The 19,090-nt window shown below is 41.5% G+C and overlaps 1 protein-coding gene across 1 annotated transcript in view; it reads right to left on the bottom strand.

The window, feature by feature from the left end:
- The window catches only part of LOC126293423 (unconventional myosin-Ia), a 693,376-nt gene that overhangs the window by 172,681 nt on the left and 501,605 nt on the right, over nucleotides 1-19,090 (bottom strand). Inside the window, exon 14 of the mRNA XM_049986646.1 lies at nucleotides 10,549-10,782. Coding sequence (XP_049842603.1) covers nucleotides 10,549-10,782 — 234 coding nt within the window. The remainder of the gene's footprint in view (nucleotides 1-10,548; nucleotides 10,783-19,090) is intronic.

The raw sequence follows: 19,090 nt of genomic DNA on the forward strand, positions 1-19,090 counted from the left end.
CAAATTTGTATATTATTATGCCTTCACAAATTGCATTCTTTATGGGACACCCCTCGGTATAGTCAAAATCAAACAACGGAAAATCCGGGATGGAATAACAATCCAGATTGTTGCTTGTTTTGTAGCTATTGGACAAAGCCCTTTATTGGATGAAGAAGCACACGTTGACACACGTGCGCACATGAAGGAAGGAGATGCAGTGGCCGTGTGTGTGTGTGTGTGTGTGTGTGTGTGTGTGTGTGTGTGTGTGTGTGGAGGGGGGGGGGGAGGAGGAGGGAGGCATCTTTGAGCTGGCAAATGAAGAAAGAGCAAGAACAAAGAAGACTGATCTCAACATATAATCAAGATAAGTGCTAAATTATTTTAAGTGTGCTTCTCATTCTCATGTATTCTTGTATCAACAATGTAGGAAAAAACAGATTGCTACTTACTGTAAAGGAAACCAGTCAAGTTGCAGACAGGCACAAATAAAAGACACTTATATAGAGCTTTTGCCACAGTCTTCATCAATAAAAGAGAGACACATCTCACACACACATGAATGCCAACTCTAGCATCTTGAGCCAGAATGCAACTATCATGTGGGATGTAAGCAACAATCTGCAAGGAGCAGGAAAGGGGAAGGAATAGTAGTGTATGGGCAGTGAGAGGGATGAACGCTGTCTTGTGGAGTGTGCAGGGACTAGACTGTCAACAGGTACAGTGTCAGGATATGAATACAGTAACTGTACCGAAAGAACAGATACCACTGATGACCGTGCAGCTTCTCTAGAAAAAAATGATAATTAATCAAGACCCTCAGCTGCCAAAAGATGTTGTTAATATACCTCAATGGGGACAGCTGAAAATGTGTGTCCCGACCAGGGCTCAAACCTGGGATCTCCTGCTTACATGGCAGATGCTCTATCCATCTGAGCCACCGAGGGCACAGAGGACAGCTTGACTGAGGAGACTTATCACTTGCATGCTTCCCATGAGTCCCACATTCCCAACTGTCCACAATCTACATTCGTAATGTTCCTAAAGGATATATTCCAATTCACTCATTACTCACGCGAACTAAGGTGATGATTCCCGTAAGAGTTTGGGCAAAGTGTGCACATTCACATAGAAAAAGGTCAATGGCCAGGTAGCCTTTAACTATATGAATATAGTAACTGTTCTGAAAGAACAGATACCAATGATGACCATGCAGCTTCTCTAGAAGGAAATGATAATTAATCGAAACCCTCAGCTGCCAACAGGTGTTGTTATATGGTTTAAGGCTACCCGGCCATTGACCTTCTTCTGAGCGAATGCACACACTTTGCCCGAACTCTTACGGGATTCGTCATCTTAGGTGGTGTGAGTAATGAGTGAATGGGCAAATATCCTTTAGGAATGTTACCACTGTATTGAAACTTCCTGGAAGATTAAAACTGTGTGCCGGACCGAGACTCGAACTCAGCTGTGGTTAAGCCATGTCTCCACAATATCCTTTCTTTCAGGTGTGCTAGTTCTGCAAGGTTCGCAGAAGAGCTTCTGAAAAGTTTGGAAGGTAGGAGGTGAGGTACTGGCAGAAGTAAAGCTGTGAGGATGGGGCATGAGTCATGCTTGGGTAGCTCAGTTGTTAGAGCACTTGCCTACGAAAGGCAAAAGTCCCGAGTTCGAGTCTTGGTCCGGCACACAGTTTTAATCTGTCAGCACACTCCGCTGCAGAGTGAAAATCTCATTCTGATTACCACTGTAGGTTGTGGACAGTTGGGAATGTGGCCCTCACGGGAAGCGTGTCAGGAGGTTGTGGCGCAGGGAGCTGGGGGAAAAAGGAACAGAAAAGGAAAGGAGTGTTGAAAGATGGGTGGATGCATTGGCAGAGGACTGAAAATAAACAAGTTGAAATATGTGAATAGGGAAGAGGGGGTTGGAAGCAGTTCGGTGAAGCGTGTTGGAATAGTATGTTACCATAGGTTGAGGCCAGGATAATTACTGGAGTGGCGAATGTGTTGCAAGGGTAACACCCATCTGCGCAGTTCAGAAAAGCTGGTGGTGAAGGGAAGGATCCAGATGGCTCGGGTATTGAAGCAGCCATTGAAATCAAGCGTGTTATATTTAGCTCACAGTGGTCTACTTTGCTCTTGGCCACAGTTTGGTGGTGGACATTCATTCTGGTGGACACCTGGATGGTGGTCATACCAATATAAAAAGCTGTGTAATGATTGCAGAAGAGCTGGCAAATGACATGGCTGCTTTCACAGGTGGCTCGGTCCCTGATGGGGGCAGGATAAACCTGTGATAGGACTGGAATAGCAAGTGCTGGGTGGGTGGATTGGGCAGGGGTTCGGATTGGGAGTGGCATAGGAATGGACTAGGATGTTGTGGAGGTTGGTTGGGTGACAGAATACCACTTTAGGAGTAGTGGGAAGTGTGTCGGGTAGGATGTCCATCATTCCATGGCATGATTATATGTAATCATAGTCCTGGTGAAGGATATAGTTCAGTTGTTCCAATCTGGGATGGTACTGGATGATGAAGGGGCACTCCTTTGTGGCTGGTTCTTGGGGGTGGTGGGAGGATTTGGGGTGTTAAAGGGAAATGGCACAGGAGATCTGTTTGCTAACAAGGTCTGGGGGATAGTGCCTGTCTGTGAAAGCCTTGGAGACTCTCAGCATACTGAACAAGGGAGTTTTTGTCACTGCAAATGCGCTGTCTTCGGGTGGCCAGATGATATGGGAGGAAATTTTTTGGTGTGAAAGGGATGACAACTGTCAAAATGTAGGCATTATTGGTGGTCAGTGGGTTTAATGTGGACAGAGGTGCGGATGGAGCCATCAGAGAGGAGGAGGTCAACATCTATAAAGGTGGCACGCTGGGTGAGGAGGACCACATACAGTGGATCGGAGAGAAGGTTTTGCAGTTGTGAAGGAACGAAGATATGGAGTCCTGGCCATGAGTCCAGATCATAATGATATCACCACTGAACCTGAACCTAGATGGTCCATAAAAAAGGTTGGCATAGGAGGGTGTCATGCGGGTGCCCATAGCTGTGCTTCAGATTTGTTTATATCTCTCCCCTTCAAATGAGAAGTATCTGCGGGTCAGGATAAAGTTAGTAAGATGTATGAGGTGTGTGTTTGGAATGTGAAGGGCATTAGGAAAGGTAGTGGTCAATAGTGGTAAGACAATGGACATGAGGAATGTTGGTGTACAGGGACAAGTACAAATCCAGGAGGTAAAGGGATGGGGATTGTGGAGAGTTGGTGAAGGAAGTGGTTGGTGTCTTTGACGTGGTAGACTAGATTACGGGCAACTGGTTGAAGGTGTTGGTCAGTGAGGGCCAAAATTCTTACAGCGGGGACACAATAATTAGCCACAATGGGGCATCCAGGATTGTTGAGTTTGTGGATTTTGGGGAGCATGTAGAAGGTGGGCATGTGGGGTGTCACAGGGGTGAGGAGGGAAATGGATTAGGGGGAGAGACACTGGGAAGGGCCTAAGGCTTTAAGTAGGGATTGGAGTTTGTGTTTGACTTCTGGGATGGGATCACTCTGGCAGAGTTTATACGTGGAGGAGTCAGGTAATTGGTGGAAGGTCAATACTGTTGATATTCCTACCTAGAGTTTCCCTTGTTTGAATATATTCTTATATCACATGCATCTAACTCGATGAGTTCAAAATAGTGCACTAATTCTATTTGGTATAATTGAGTCTAGAAGTTACATCTCTCTGTTCTGTGTGATGTATACTAAGTCGAAGAAAGGATATGGTAGAGAATGGTTGACACAACCTACAGGTTGTTTCAAGAATGAGTCTTCTCTATGGAGTGCCTGCTACAAAAAAACTCTCTAACATATTACTTGTAAATAGTCTGTAGGTGTACCTAAGCCCTTGTTCACCACATTATTCCATGCAATTTATGTAGAAAAAACTGTGCAGTTTTGAAACTAAGAGGTTGCCTACAGATCATCATGGCCTCACTCTGTTGTTGTGGTCTTCAGTCTTGAGACTGGTTTGATGCAGCTCTCCATGCTACTCTAACCTGTGCAAGCTTCTTCATCTCCCAGTACCTACTGCAGCCTACATCCTTATGAATCTGCTTAGTGTATTCATCTCTTGGACTCTCTCTATGATTTTTACCCTCCACGCTGCCCACCGGTAATAAATTGGTGATCCCATGATGCCTCAGAACGTGTCCTACCAACCGATCCCTTCTTCTAGTCAAGTTGTGCCACAAACTCCTCTTCTCCCCAATCCTATTCAATACCTCCTCATTAGTTATGTGATCTACCCATCTAATCTTCAGCATTCTTCTGCGGCACCACATTTCGAAAGCTTCTATTCTCTTCTTGTCCAAACCATTTATCGTCCATGTTTCACTTCCATACATGGCTACACTCCATATGAATACTTTCAGAAACGACTTCCTGACACTTAAATCTATACTCGATGTTAACAAATTTCTCTTCTTCAGAAATGCTTTCCTTGCCATTGCCAGTCTACATTTTATATCCTCTCTACTTCGACCATCATCAGTTATTTTGCTCCCCCAATAGCAAAACTCCTTTACTACTTTAAGTGTCTAATTTCCTAATCTAATTCCCTCAGCATCACCCGACTTTATTCAACTATATTCCATTATCCTCGATTTGCTTTTGTTGATGTTCATCTTATATCCTCCCTTCAAGACACTGTCCATTCCATTCAGCTGCTCTTCCAGCTCCTTTGCTGTCTCTGACAGAATTACAATGTCATCGGCTAACATCAAAGTTTTTATTTCTTCTCCATGGATTTTAATACCTACTCCAAATTTTTCTTTTGTTTCCTTTACTGCTTGCTGAATATACAGATTGAATAACATTGGGGATAGACTACAACCCTGTCTGACTCCCTTCCCAACCACTGCTTCCCTTTCATATCCCTCGACTCTTATAACTGCAATCTGGTTTCTGTACAAATTGTAAATAGCCATTCGCTCCCTGTATTTTACTCCTGCCACCTTCAGAATTTGAAGGAGAGTACTCCAATCAACATTGTCAAAAGCTTTCTCGAAGTCTACAAATGCTAGAAATGTAGGTTTGCCTTTTCTTAGTCTAGCTTCTAAGGTAAGTGATGTTTGACAGCATTAGTTGCACATTAACTGTGATACGCTGCAACTCTGAGAACGAAGAGTAAGATCGGCATTCTTGTTGTCAACAAAAAGTACTGTGAGTGAATAGTACAAGTTTGTTTCCAAGCAAGACACACAATGCATTTCATATTTGCCCTGTTTTGCAGATATTTTCATTGTCTTATACTGGGTTGATGCACAAGTTCGTAGAGGTTATCCATAAGTTCAATAAACACAACAGGTAGTCATAACAGAGACTTTAGTCATCAATACAATATTCTCCTTCACTATTTAGAACAGCCTGCCAATGCCGGGGTAACTTTTTGATTCTGCAACTCAAGAAACCACACAACTTTGAGGCATAGAACTCATCAAGCCATGTTCACAGTGCATTTTCATCCAGAAAAGAGGTTCCTTGGAGGTTGTTGTTCAATAGAGAGTGGAAAAGGCAAAATTCTAAAGATGCAAGATCAAATGAATAAGGTGGATATAGGATGACTTCCCAACACAAACCTGCCACATCATTTTTTGTCTGTCTAGCAGAATGCAGGCGGGTGTTATCATGGAGTAGCATCACTTCACACAGCCTTTCTGGTCAATATTTTTGAATTGTGTCTGCAAGACATCTCAGCTGCTGACAATAAATGTCAGCAGTAGTGATTACATCTCTGGGAAGCAATTCTTAGTACACCACAAGCTCACTGTTCCATCAGATGAGTCATGCTACCTTTTATGGATACACATAGGTCTTTGTACGGGGAGTTGCTGCTTTGTCTGGGCTCAGACGTTCTTTTCTTTTCCTTATGTTAGCATAAAGACACCATTTCCTGTCACCATTAATGGTACAGGATAGAACTGGCCAATATTGTTCATGAGTCAACTGGTGACAAGCAAGCAGAGATTTACATAGTGCCACCCGCTTATTTTTGTGATTTTGACTCAGATGATGCGGTACCCATACACCCCATTTTTGTACCTTTCCCACCTCACACAAATGTCACACGGTGGTGTAATGATCACAGACCATCACATTTGCAGTTCTCGAGCAAATGATGTGCATCAGTGTCAATTTATGGGTTTAAATGATCTTCATCAAACCCAGAAGGTCTTCCTGAATATGAAGAGTCACTAATGACAAAATGATACTTCTTAAAATGAGGAAACCATTTTCTTGCTGTGATCTGTCCAATGGCATCACTCATACATTCCACAAATGTTTATGGCTGCCTCCACTGTTGTCATCCCTCTATTGAACTCACACAGAGGGATATGTCGGAAATGTTCTGATTTCTCCACTTGGTACTCCATTTTCTAGCACACACAGCTCCACTCACTATCTCCAAATCACAGTACATGTAAATTCAAACGGCAATAGCGACGAAAAAAAACTATCAACTTATGCACCAACCTAATAGATACACAAATTAATTGGCGGGAGAGGGGAGGGAGATGAAAAAATCAAATAATTGCTCTGTAACTAGCTACTGCAGACCAGGTCCCTTATACCAAAGTAATCACAAAAAAATATCCTTGAACAACCACCTAAATTTTGTCAGTGGAGTTTAGTCAGGTTCACCATGTACACAAATAATAAACAAAAAATCATGATAGGAAACCACACAGCAGTTGACAAATGTTGGATTGGACACAGACACACAGAAATATTATACGCTCACTAGCTTCAACTCCTTCATGCCTCATTTAGCTGTAGTACGAGCTCAAAATGACAACTGCTTAACCTGCCACTTACTTCTCAACATAGTCCCTTTCTAGTTCAGTACACTTTGTCCAACATTTTTCCAGAGAGCAGGTCCCATCCCTAAACTCTACTTCTGGAACCATCCATCTATGACTTCCATAATCTGTATGACAGATGCTAAACATTTTTCAACTATAAATTTTTTTAGATGTGGGAATAGGTGGAAGTTAAGGGGTCTGGACAATGTTTCAACAGTTCAAATTTCAAACCTGTCGTGTTTCCCAGTGTCAAGTACCTTTGTCTGTATATGTACTGTTCTGATTCTATTTAACAAATCTATTGGGTCGAATCATTGGTTGCGCACAAATTTTCAGCAATAAGACTTGCAGCCATGTTCAGATGAATGTTGAGGAATGATAGGCTGGTCCCCTATAAGTCCTGATATGCCCCCTATCAACACTGGTAGTAAACTTACATATGGTAAACTTCAAAGGAGAAGATTTTGGAACACTCCATTCTAAAACAGATATTACTACCATTACGAGAATAACATATTTGTCTTGCGGTCACTTGAGGGGGTAGGGAGAGGGAGAGGCGGGGGGGACTTTGATCAAGTTTCTGCAATATCTGAATATGTACCATCCCAACACATAGTTTGCTACAGAGCTCTGGAACAAGATGGAATCTGCCCATTCTGGGATGTCCTAACAAGACACGAAGATGATCTCATAGTGGGACACAGTGTATGCAGGAAACCTACGTACAATGATTTACATGAATGTGCATCCAGTTGTCAGCACAATATGCAGCATGAGAGAGTCTTACAACAATAGTTCATAGAGTAACAAAATAAACAGAGCTGTGGGAATGCATTAAGTACTACCAGGAATTGTGTAACATTGTACTGTGATACGAATAACGGAGAATCTTACATGTTTGTCAATGCACATTTGATGCTTGCTGCATTTTTAATTTTAAGAACTTGATAATGGGGTGGAGCCAGAAACATGATGCGCCTTGTAGCAGCTAGCTCAAACATGAAAGCACGATGAGCTTTTGAGGCCCAGCTCAAGTGAATACAGGCAGGAAATCTGGTGAAAGAAGGTGGCAGGATCATTGGATGGCACAACATTGAATGTGTGTTCCACAGACCTCTCCAGATGTCAGTTTCATTAGGGTCTATGATGGATGATATCAGCCTTTGTGAGACAAGTCTACTGCATCCTCTGCCAGTATGGTGAAGAGTAAATTCTTAAGACGGTATGCACAACTCAGGTGAGTCGTCACAAGCTTAAATGACATGTAAAACAAGGCCAGTCCATTAACATGGCTTTTGCTGGCACTGCTAAAAAACTCACTGTGTCTGGGCTATGAGAAAATAAAGATACTCAAAAATTTTCTTCCCAGGACCGTGTGTTTAAGGAAGGGACACAAATCTGACTTGAGCTAAAGATGATAAACAAAGACAGTTGATTCTCTTTTATTCGCAAACATCTTGTTTGCATTTGGAAAATTTATGATAGTTAACTACGCCCCGGGAGTAGACAACATTCCATTAGAACTACTGACAGCCTTTGGAGAGCCAGGCCTAACAAAATCTACCATCTAGTGAGCAATATGTATGAGACAGGCGAAATATCCTCAGACTTCAAGAAGAATATAATAATTCCAATCCAAAAGAAAGCAGGTGTTGACAGACGTAAAAATTACTGAACTATTAGATGAATGGAAAAACTGGTGGAAGCCAACCTTGAGAAAGATCAGTTTGGATTCCATAGAAATGTTGGAACACGTGAGACAATACTGACCTTACGACTTATCTTAGAAGAAACATTAAGGAAAGGCAAACCTTCGTTTCTAGCATTTGTAGACTTAGAGAAAGCTTTTGATAATGTTGACTGGAATACTCTCTCTCAGATTCTAAAGGTGGCAGGGATAAATTACAGGGAGTGAAAGGCTATTTACAATTTGTACAGAAACCAGATGGCAGTTATAAGAGTAAAGGGGCATGAAAGGGAAGCAGTGGTTGGGAAGGGAATGAGATAGGGTTGTAGCCTGTCCCCGATGTTATTCAATCTGTATATTCAGCAGGCAGTAAAGGAAACAAAAGAAAAATTTGGAGTAGGTATTAAAATCCATGGAGAAGAAATAAAAACTTTGATGCTAGCCGATGACATTGTAATTCTGTCAGAGACAGCAAAGGAAACAAAAGAAAAATTTGGAGTAGGAATCACAATTCATGAAGAAGAAATAAAAACTTTGATGTTAGCCGATGACATTGTAATTCTGTCAGAGACAGTTAAGGAGCTGGAAGAGCAGCTGAACGGAATGGACAGTGTCTTGATAGAAGGATATAAGATGAACATCAACAAAAGCAAAACAAGGATAATGGAATGTAGTCGAAATAAGTCGGGTGATGCTGAGGGAATTAGATTAGGAAAGAGACGCTTAAAGTAGTAAATGAGTTTTGTTATTTGGGGAGCAAAGTAACTGATGATCGTTGAAGTAGAGAGGATATAAAATGTAGACTGGCAATGGCAAGGAAAATGTTTCTGAAGAAGAGAAATTTGTTAACATCGAGTATGGATTTAAGTGTCAGGAAGTCGTTTCTGAAAGTATTTGTATGGAGTGTAGCCATGTATGGAAGTAAAACGTGGACGATAAATAGTTTGGACAAGAAGAGAATAGAAGCTTTCTAAATGTGGTGCTACAGAAGAATGCTGCAGATTAGATGGGTAGATCACATAAATAATGAGGAGGTATTGAATAGGACTGGGGAGAAGAGGAGCTTGTGGCACAACTTGAGCAGAAGAAGGGATCGGTAGGTAGGACGTATTCTGAGGCATCAAAGGATCACCAATTTATTATTGGCGGGCAGCGTGGAGGGTAAAAATCGTAGAGAGAGACCTAGAGATGAATACACTAAGCAGATTCATAAGGGTGTAGGTTGCAGTAGGTACTGGGAGATGAAGAAGCTTGCATAGGATAGAGTAGCATGGACAGCTGCATCAAACTAGCCTCTGGACTGAAGACCACAACAACAGCTAGTTTTGACTACAATGAGCCATCACTGAATTAAAAGTTCAAAAATGAAAAAAAAAGAAAATTACTGTTAAATGTAAACTGTCTTAAAAACTTTGAAAAGTGCAAGGTAAATATAAAAATTAAAAATATACCTTGTATATGTGTGACAGGAACAGATATACAGTGACAAAGAAGTTAAGACATTAGAAAAACAAAACAATTTTTTAAAATACAGATTTTGTGCAATTTAAAAAAAATTAAGAAGGCATAATTCCTTTAAGAAAATCAGCATAAATTGCTGGCAAAATGTGTTTATTTTTGTTAACTTTGCAATGTTCTGTCATGTGAGAATGAAAAATTCAATTAACCATCAAATATGACCTCTGCGTTAATCCAGTACACTGACTGAATCCCTCTCCCCTTCCACCCTTTCTTCCTTTCTTCCTTCCCCCACTGCTTTCAGAATATTTATGCACCAAAAGGCAACAACAGATGATATTTATAACATTATCTACCAAGAGTTCAGAACAACACTTCACTTTCCCCCACACGAAGTGCCAATAAACATCTTGTGTTAAATAGTTTATGAATTAAATGTGTCTAATTTCTTACTATTAGGTGCTATTGTACAGCACATCATGCATTACTTTTATATGTGTTACAATTAGTACTGCTAATACTAGGTTTATTATTAAAGGGCATGCAATAGCATTTCACTTGGCAGACACCCACTACATGCTACCTTCTCTATGAGGCTGCAGATGGCGGAATTGTTGAAGAAGTCAATGTGTGTCCACTCGAGTCCTTCCCGGACATACTCCTCCTGCTCTTCCCGTAACGCCATCTCTACAACCACTTGGTGCAGTTTCTCATTGCAGAAGTTGATGATCAGCTGCTCGAACCCATTTTTGTCAAAAACTTCAAATCCGTACACATCGAGGATACCGAGAACTTTTCTCCGTCCGTATCTTTTCACCTGGATTAAGAAAAAGAGAGAGATCAATTTACAAACATGGCACACATGATGTTCATTCATTAGTGTGCTTTAACACTTTTTCCAACAATGGAAAACAAATACAGAAAAATCATTTATTAAATAGGAAACTGAGTGACTATTGTAATTGTTTTTTTAAGTAGTTTATATACAGTAATGAGTCATTTACAATTAAGCTCCTGAGCTACTTATGAACAATGACATGCTATACAGAGATGGAAGGGATTAATATAGTTGTGGTACTGCCAGTTCCCAACAATTGCTACAGACTGCTGTGCCCTTTAGAGCCTGGTTACACCTATGAGGGGTGTTTGAAAAGTCCGTGCAGAGATAAAAACTACTTACGTGTTTGGGGTAAACCTATTTTATTTTTTGACATAGTCTCCTTTCTCCTTTTAGACTTACACACTTTGTCCAATGTTGTTCTAATTTGTTGATCCCTTCCGAATAAAAGGAATTGTCCAAGTCTGCTAAATAGCTATTAGTTGCTGCAACCACCTCTTCGTTTGAATAAAATCTTTGTCCCACCAGCCATTTCTTCAAATTGGGGAACAAATAGTAGTCCAAGGGAGCCAAGTCTGGAGAATAGGGGGGACATGAAATGAGTTGGAATCCTATTTCCATTAATTTTGTGACCATATCTGCAGAGGTGTGTGCTGGTGCATTGTCTTGATGGAAAACAACTTTTTTGCGGTCCAATTGCCGGCGTTTTTCTTGCAGGTCAGTTTTAATATGGTCCAATAATGATGAATAATATGCACCTGTAATAGTTTTACCCTTTTCCAGATAGTCGATGAGGATTATCCCTTGCGAATCCTGAAAGACAGTAATCATAACCTTTCCAGCCAAAGCAATGATCTTCACCTTTTTTAGTGCAGATTCTACCTTGGTAACCCATTGTTTAGATTGTTCTATGGTCTCAGGAGTATAGTAATGTATCCATGTTTCATCCACAATGATGAAATGATGCTTGACATCCTGCGGATTCTTCCTGAACAGCTGCAAAACATCCTTGCAATACTTCACACGATTCCGTTTTCGGTCAAGTGTGAGCAATCATGGAACCCATCTTGCGGATAGCTTTCTCATGTCCAAATGTTTATGCAAAATATTATGTACCCATTCATTCGAGATGCCCACAGCACTAGCAATCTCATGCACCTTAACTCTTCTGTCATCCATCACCATATCATGGATTTTATCAATGATTTCTGAAGTCGTAACCTCCACAGGGCGTCCAGAACGTTCAGGATCACTTGTGCCCACATGGATACTCTGAAAATTTTGAAACCACTTACAAACTGTTCTAATCGAAGGTGCAGTCACTGTATTGTTTATCAAGCTTCTCTTTAGTCTCCTGAGGCAATTTGCCTCTCATACAGTAATATTTAATCACCACATGAAATTCTTTTTCATCAATTTTTTGACAATCACTCGACTTCCTTGATTTTCATGAATGCCAAACACAAAGAAATAGACCAATATGGCTGAAAATTGGTGTGTTCTTTCCAAGGGTGCTACTAACTACACATAACCTCAATACGTGCTGGTGGTGCCATCCCTCGGACTTTCCACAGACTTTTCGAACGCCCCTCGTACAACCCATCTGTGAGTTAAAGCTTTGCAATTGAAGAAAGCATGTATGAGATGTGTTAGAAAAGTAACTGGCAACACTATGCATGAAACCAAGATGTTAAGTCTTAGTAGTAGATGTCACTTTACCAGTGAATGTCGTATTCAATATTTTCAGTTTCAGGACTTCATTTACACATCAGTACCTCTTTAAGAAGAATATTGTGAGTAAACGTCAACAACAGTTAATCAAATTTGCATTATATAAAGTACTCTCCCCCCCCCCCCCCCCTCCTCCCCTATTTGGCAATATGCATTAATGAATTATGACCCTACTTACACATCAGTATTTATTATGTACCAGGTGATCAACAAGTCAGTATAAATTTGAAAATGGAATAAATCACGGAATAATGTAGATAGAGAGGTACAAATTGACACACATGCTTGGAATGACATGGGGTTTTATTAGAACCAAAAAAATACAAATGTTCAAAAAATATCTGACAGATGGCGCTTCATCTGATCAGAATAGCAATAATTAGCATAACAAAGTAAGACAAAGCAAAGATGATGTTCTTTACAGGAAATACTCAATATGTCCACCATCATTTCTCAACAATAGCTGTAGTCAAGGAATAATGTTGTGAACAGCTCTGTAAAGCATGTCCGGAAATATGGTGAGGCATTGTGTATCGTGATCGACCAACATCTCTAGGGATGCTGAAAGACAACATCCCTAGAGATGTTGGTCGATTACGATACACTTGCGACTTCACGTAACTCCAAAGCCAATAATCACACAAACTCAGATCTGGGTATCTGGGAGGTCAAGCATAACGAAAGTGGTGACTGAGCACACGATCATCACCAAACGATGCGCGCAAGAGATCTTTCATGCATCTAGCAATATGGGATGTATTTTTGGCTGTAATAAAACCCCATGTCATTCCAAGCATGTGTGTCAATTTTTACCTCTCTATCTACATTATTCCGTGGTTTATTAAGTTTTCAAATTTATACTGACTTTTTGATCACTCGGTATATCTGCAGACTGAAGCAATAAAGAAAATTTGTACCAAGGCCAGAATTTAAACCTGGGTCTCCTGCTCTGTTCATTAGGCAGATGCACTAACCACTATGTCACCATGACACAGTGGCTTTGCACACCTGGATGAACTACCCTAGGTCACCTCCCTCCTCAATCCAAATTCCTACTCACCTCCCCTAAACTAGAAATAGCATTGCAGACGCTCTCCAACTGTACTGGAATAGCATCTCAGCATCAAACAAAATGGGGGATCCTGCCTGAAACCCAGCATAGATGCTTTAATCAAATGAAACTATATGGTTCCAGAGACCTTTCATATCCCAAATACAGAGTGGCACACAAAATGTGTTACCAATTGTTTCTTTCACAATTCATTATGCACATTAGATATCCCGCTGGGATCTCTACAGCAGTACCAGCAGAGCTTGGAAAAACAAATGAGTTACGAAATGACATGTAATTCTCGATACTGCCGCTAGGAGACTAGTCAGCAGCAATGGCTGACAATGGAAGACTGACAACACAGCAACGATCAGCAATTGTGTTACTTTTTCAGGAAACAAAAAGCCTTGTTGTCACTCAGAGGTGTTTTCGACAACAGTTCAACACATGATGGGTCCCTTGCAAGAAGACCATCCACAGGTTGTACGATAAATTTCTACAGGAAGGAACAGTATTGGAAGTGAAGTGACCTCGGCCTAAGCCTGTTTGTTCACTGGAGAATATTGAAGCGGTACGAGTTGCTGGACTGAGAAGTCCCGGGAAATCGTGTAGAAAGGCAGCAGTGCAACTGGGAATATCCGGACGCTCTGTTCAACGCATTCTTAAAAGTGTACCCATACAAGATGACCTGTGCACAGAAGCTCACTGAAGAACACAAGCAGCACAGACTACAGTTTGCTCAGTGGGCACAGGATAGGGAAGAAACTCTCAACAATGTTTGGTTTTCAGACGAGTCGCATTTTCATTTAGACGGTGTGGTTAGCAAACAAAATGTAAGCTTTTGGGACACAAGTGCTTCATGAACGACAACATTATGCTCTGAGGATTACAGTTTGGGCAGCAATTTCCACTTTTTTTTCGGACTTATTGGACCCTTTTTCTTTGAAGAAACTATGAACAGTGAGCGTTATTTGAGCATGCTTCGCAATAGCTTCATTCCACAGCTTCTTGCTACTGCCTTGCCCTTCAACACGCAGTGGTTCATGCAACATGCAGCAAGGCCACATACTGCAAACACTGTGTTAGAGTCTTTACACGAGCATTTCGACATGCGGATCATTTCACTCAGGTTTCCAGGTCGCTTCAATGGCAGACAAAATTGGTCCCCCAATAGTCCAGACCTCAATCTGTGTGACTTTTTTCTTTGGGGGTACCTAAAAGGAAATATTTTCCTGAAACGTCCACGAGATTTAATGGAGCTCAGAAGACTTATTCTTAAAGCTTGCACTGAAATTACAGAAGACATGTGCCGTAAGGTAATCACCAACTTCAGTGTTTGTTTGGAGGAAGTTAGGAAACGAAATGGTGGACATATTGAGCATGTGCTGAGTTAGAACAAATCTCCATGGATTGCTCTTCATTGTAGTATATGTTCCTTTCAGAGTGCATTGACAATAAAGTTTATATTAAAAAACAAAATGGTAACATATTTCGTGCGGCACCTTGTATCTATAATGTATATGTGCAGACGGAAGTGATGTTTGATGTTGATGTGCTATTTGAATACAGTTGGGGAGCCCCTGCTAAGCTGTTTGAGTTTAGGGAGAATACCAAGGGCGCCGAGGTGTGAATGGGAATTTGGAATGAGGGGGATGTGTGCTAGGGTAGACTGCACAGTTGTGCAATGCCGTTGTGCCAGGGTGGTGTAGTGGTTAGCACATATGCCTAGTGAGCAGGCTATCTGGGTTCAAATCCCTGCCTTGGTACAAATCTTCATTTGTCACTTCAGTCTGCATAACATATATCATAGATGTTTGAGATCTGAGAGATCTCTGGAACAATGTAGTTTATAAAATAGAAAGAAACTTCCACATGGGAAAAATATATTAAAAACAAAGATTCCAAGACTTACCAAGCGGGCCCTTTAAATATGTCTGCTTGTGTCGGTGTATGTGCGGATGGATATGTGTGTGTGTGTGTGTGTGTGTGTGTGTGTGTGTGTGTGTGTGTGTGTGTGTGTGTGTGTGTGTGTGTGTACACCTGTCCTTTTTTTCCCCCTAAGGGAAGTCTTTCCGCTCCCGGGATTGGAATGACTCCTTACCCTCTCCCTTAAAACCCACATCCTTTCGTCTTTCCCTCTCCTTCCTGAAGAAGCAACCATCGGTTGCGAAAGCTAGTAATTCTGTGTGTGTGTTTGTGTGTTTTGTTCATTGTGCCTGTCTGCGGCACTTTCCCGCTTGGTAAGTCTTGGAATCTTTGTTTTTAATATATTTGAACAATGTAGCTCCATCCCACTCCTTGTCTCCTATATACCTCCAGGGCCTGCTGTGCACTTGTGGTGCAGTGCCTCCTCCCTTCCATTCAGAGATGTTGGTGCTGTTCCTTCCCCAGGCTGTTCTGGCCTTGGGGTTATCCTCTCTGTCACTGCACTGTGGTTGGAATCCCTGGAAATTTCACCAAAAACCTGTTGGTAAGCTGGGCAGTACCCTTGTTGCCGCCCCTAGGTGACTGGGTGGTCTCTCTCCAAGCTTACACTGTCCATCTACGGTTTTTCAGGTGAACGATCACAGTATCTCTTGTTGGCCACATTGGAGGCATTGCCGACTAGCCGGCATCGTCGCATGTCAGCCAGCCACTGCTGCCACGACACATACCGCCGAGCTGGCTGCACCACCTGTTTTAAGGGGGAAGGGATACTGTATCTGCCTGGACTATGCTGTTACGCACAACAGATGAGTACTGTGGGCTACAGCCTCTTGAGGAGTTCATACACTGACAGCTCACATTGGAACAACACACTGAGCTCTTTACATTCTAGCGTCACACAGCTTGAGCATTTTACCTGATAGCTTCACACGGCCTTCACGGTATCAGGTGGGGTCAACCTCACCGATAGGTGGCATGCCTATCTACATCTACATCTATATCTACATGATTACTCTGGAATTAACAATTAAGTGCCCTACAGAGGGTTCATCTAACCACCTTGAAACTATTTATCGACTGTTCCACTTTCTGACAGCACATGGAGAAAATGAATGTTTAAATCTTCCCATGCTAGCTCTGATATCTCTTATTTCATTATGATGATCATTCCTCATTATGTATGTGGGCATTAACAAAATATTTTCACACTTTGAGGACAAAGGTGGTGATCGAAAGTCCGTGAGAAGATCCTGTCACAACTTTAATGACTGCCACCCCAATTTGCATATAATATCTGTGGTATTCTCTCCCCTATTTTGCGATAAGCAGTGCTACAGTCATGGCCACCACTTCTTTACCTAACGTAGCACCACTCTCATATCCCCTGGCAGAGGCTATTTAGGCTACCAATCGACCACAATGCAGCCAGTGCACACTCCAGGTTTTATGCTGACTGCATCTACAGCCCACCAATAGGAATCATCTTCACCTTTGGCATGAGCACACACTCTCAATGCTACACTGGACTTTCATCAGCCCCCTAACACAGGCACCCCAGAAACATGGGCATGCCATGGCAGCTACTGTTGTTCAAGCCACACTTTCATCGACTGCTGACATCTGACATCCCAGAAGCACCACTGTCCGCGAGGGCACACTCTCGCCAGGTCAGATCCTATTGTCGATCATCCTCAGCACCTTCTGCTCCGCCACCAACTGTGACTTGTGGACTTCAGGCACATTCCTGGCAATCTCAAGGATTGTCTTTTTTGTTGACAATTAAGCAGAGTGGACATTCATCCTCAAAAGCTGTATTTTGATTTCTGTTGCTTACTTCAATAATAAATAGTTGTTACTATGACTTGTGCATTTCAATTGTTGTCTGTCATGGCCCATGGCTGTGGACACTGAATCTGAATTATCAAATGAAAAATAGCAACAAGATCTCTTGAATGTTTCCAGAGATAGATCATTTTATTATTTTACACACATGGCAAATATCACACGAGGTGCCTTCTTTGGAGGCCTGTACCTTCAGCCAGGAATTTTTTGGGGAATAAATGAAAAAAATACATACCCTCTTGGAGAATAAGTGGCTGACTTATTATGTTCTTTTATTACTTATTTTTTCAAGATGTATTCATATAGCAAAATGTTCCTGTGATTGTGCCATAAAAAATATATAAAATAAAAGAACAAAATAATCACTGGTTTCTTACTTTGTCCTAAATTTTAATACATGTTAGATTAAATACCATCTGGGATGCTGAGGGTAAGATTTTTTCTTGGCCTGCCTCAACTGACACAGTCTATGCATTCTGTACAAAGTACTGTACTAAGGTACCAGTCTAAACAAACAACAACAACAAAGTTTTTGTAACTGTCACAATTCTCTACATTAGATGACAAGACTTATATCTAAATAACCTAGAAGTAATTACTGTAAATATCAGTTTGAAAGATTAGCACCAGTCATAGTGTGTTGTCAGACACTTCAGAAGTAAGTAGCCAGCAGTCGCTCCTTCTGTGTGTTAATGTATAACTTCACTCGAACCATATCCCTGAAGACTCCCCTTCGTGATGGGATGGATGAATTATGATGATTATATAAATGAATGAAAAAGAGAAGATTTCAGTCTGTCTACAAAACCTCAACCTCTTCCTGGTGTTACCATCATCAGTATCATTCGCAATGCAATAGGAACCACTTGCAATATGTCCCTTTAGATATGATATTATTCTTTTTATCATTAGATAGAAGGAAAGTTGCTTCACACCATATAGCAGATAGGCACAACAAAAAGATTCACACAATTATAGCCTTCGGCCATTAAGGTCTTTGTCAGCAGTAGACACACACACACACACACACACACACACACACACACACACACACACACACACACACACACACACACACACACACACACACAACTTGCACACACGTCTGCAGTCTGAGAGCTAAAACTATGAGTGTTAAAATGAAAACATAAAAACGCCATAACAACCAAAACGGTTGAAATTTGCATACGCCACTTCCGGATAATGTAGCGAGGTATCAGTGGATGTGGAATCATGCATTGTACCTCCACCTAAAAAATTCAAAGCTGTACCCTCGGCAGACAAGGTGGTGCCCACTGCATTTTCGAGAGTCTGATTTCTGATACTCATCAAATTCCTCAAGAACAGAAAAACTGTCAACAGTGATGTGTACTGTCAGACATTCCATAGCCTATGCAAGTCCATTGAGAGCAAATGACAAGGGCTGCTCACTGAGGGAGAGACTCTGCTCCACAATATGTATGTCCCCATGTCTCTAAGGTCAAACAAAGTGTAATGACCAATTTCAAGTGGGAGCAGCATCAGCATCCGTCCCATAACCCGGACATGCCACCCTGTGACTTCCATATGTTTGGTTCTCTAAAGAAACATCTCAAAGGGGAGCACTTCAACTCGGATGATGAACCGGAGGACACAGAGAAGACTAGCTCCTGTTACAGCCATAAGAATTCTGGGAGAAGGGAATACATTGGTTTGTGAAACACCTTTGGTGTTTACTTTTGAGTGAGATTTCAATTA

This window comes from Schistocerca gregaria, chromosome 10 (assembly GCF_023897955.1).
Source record: "Schistocerca gregaria isolate iqSchGreg1 chromosome 10, iqSchGreg1.2, whole genome shotgun sequence".
Taxonomy (NCBI): Eukaryota; Metazoa; Arthropoda; class Insecta; order Orthoptera; family Acrididae; genus Schistocerca; species Schistocerca gregaria.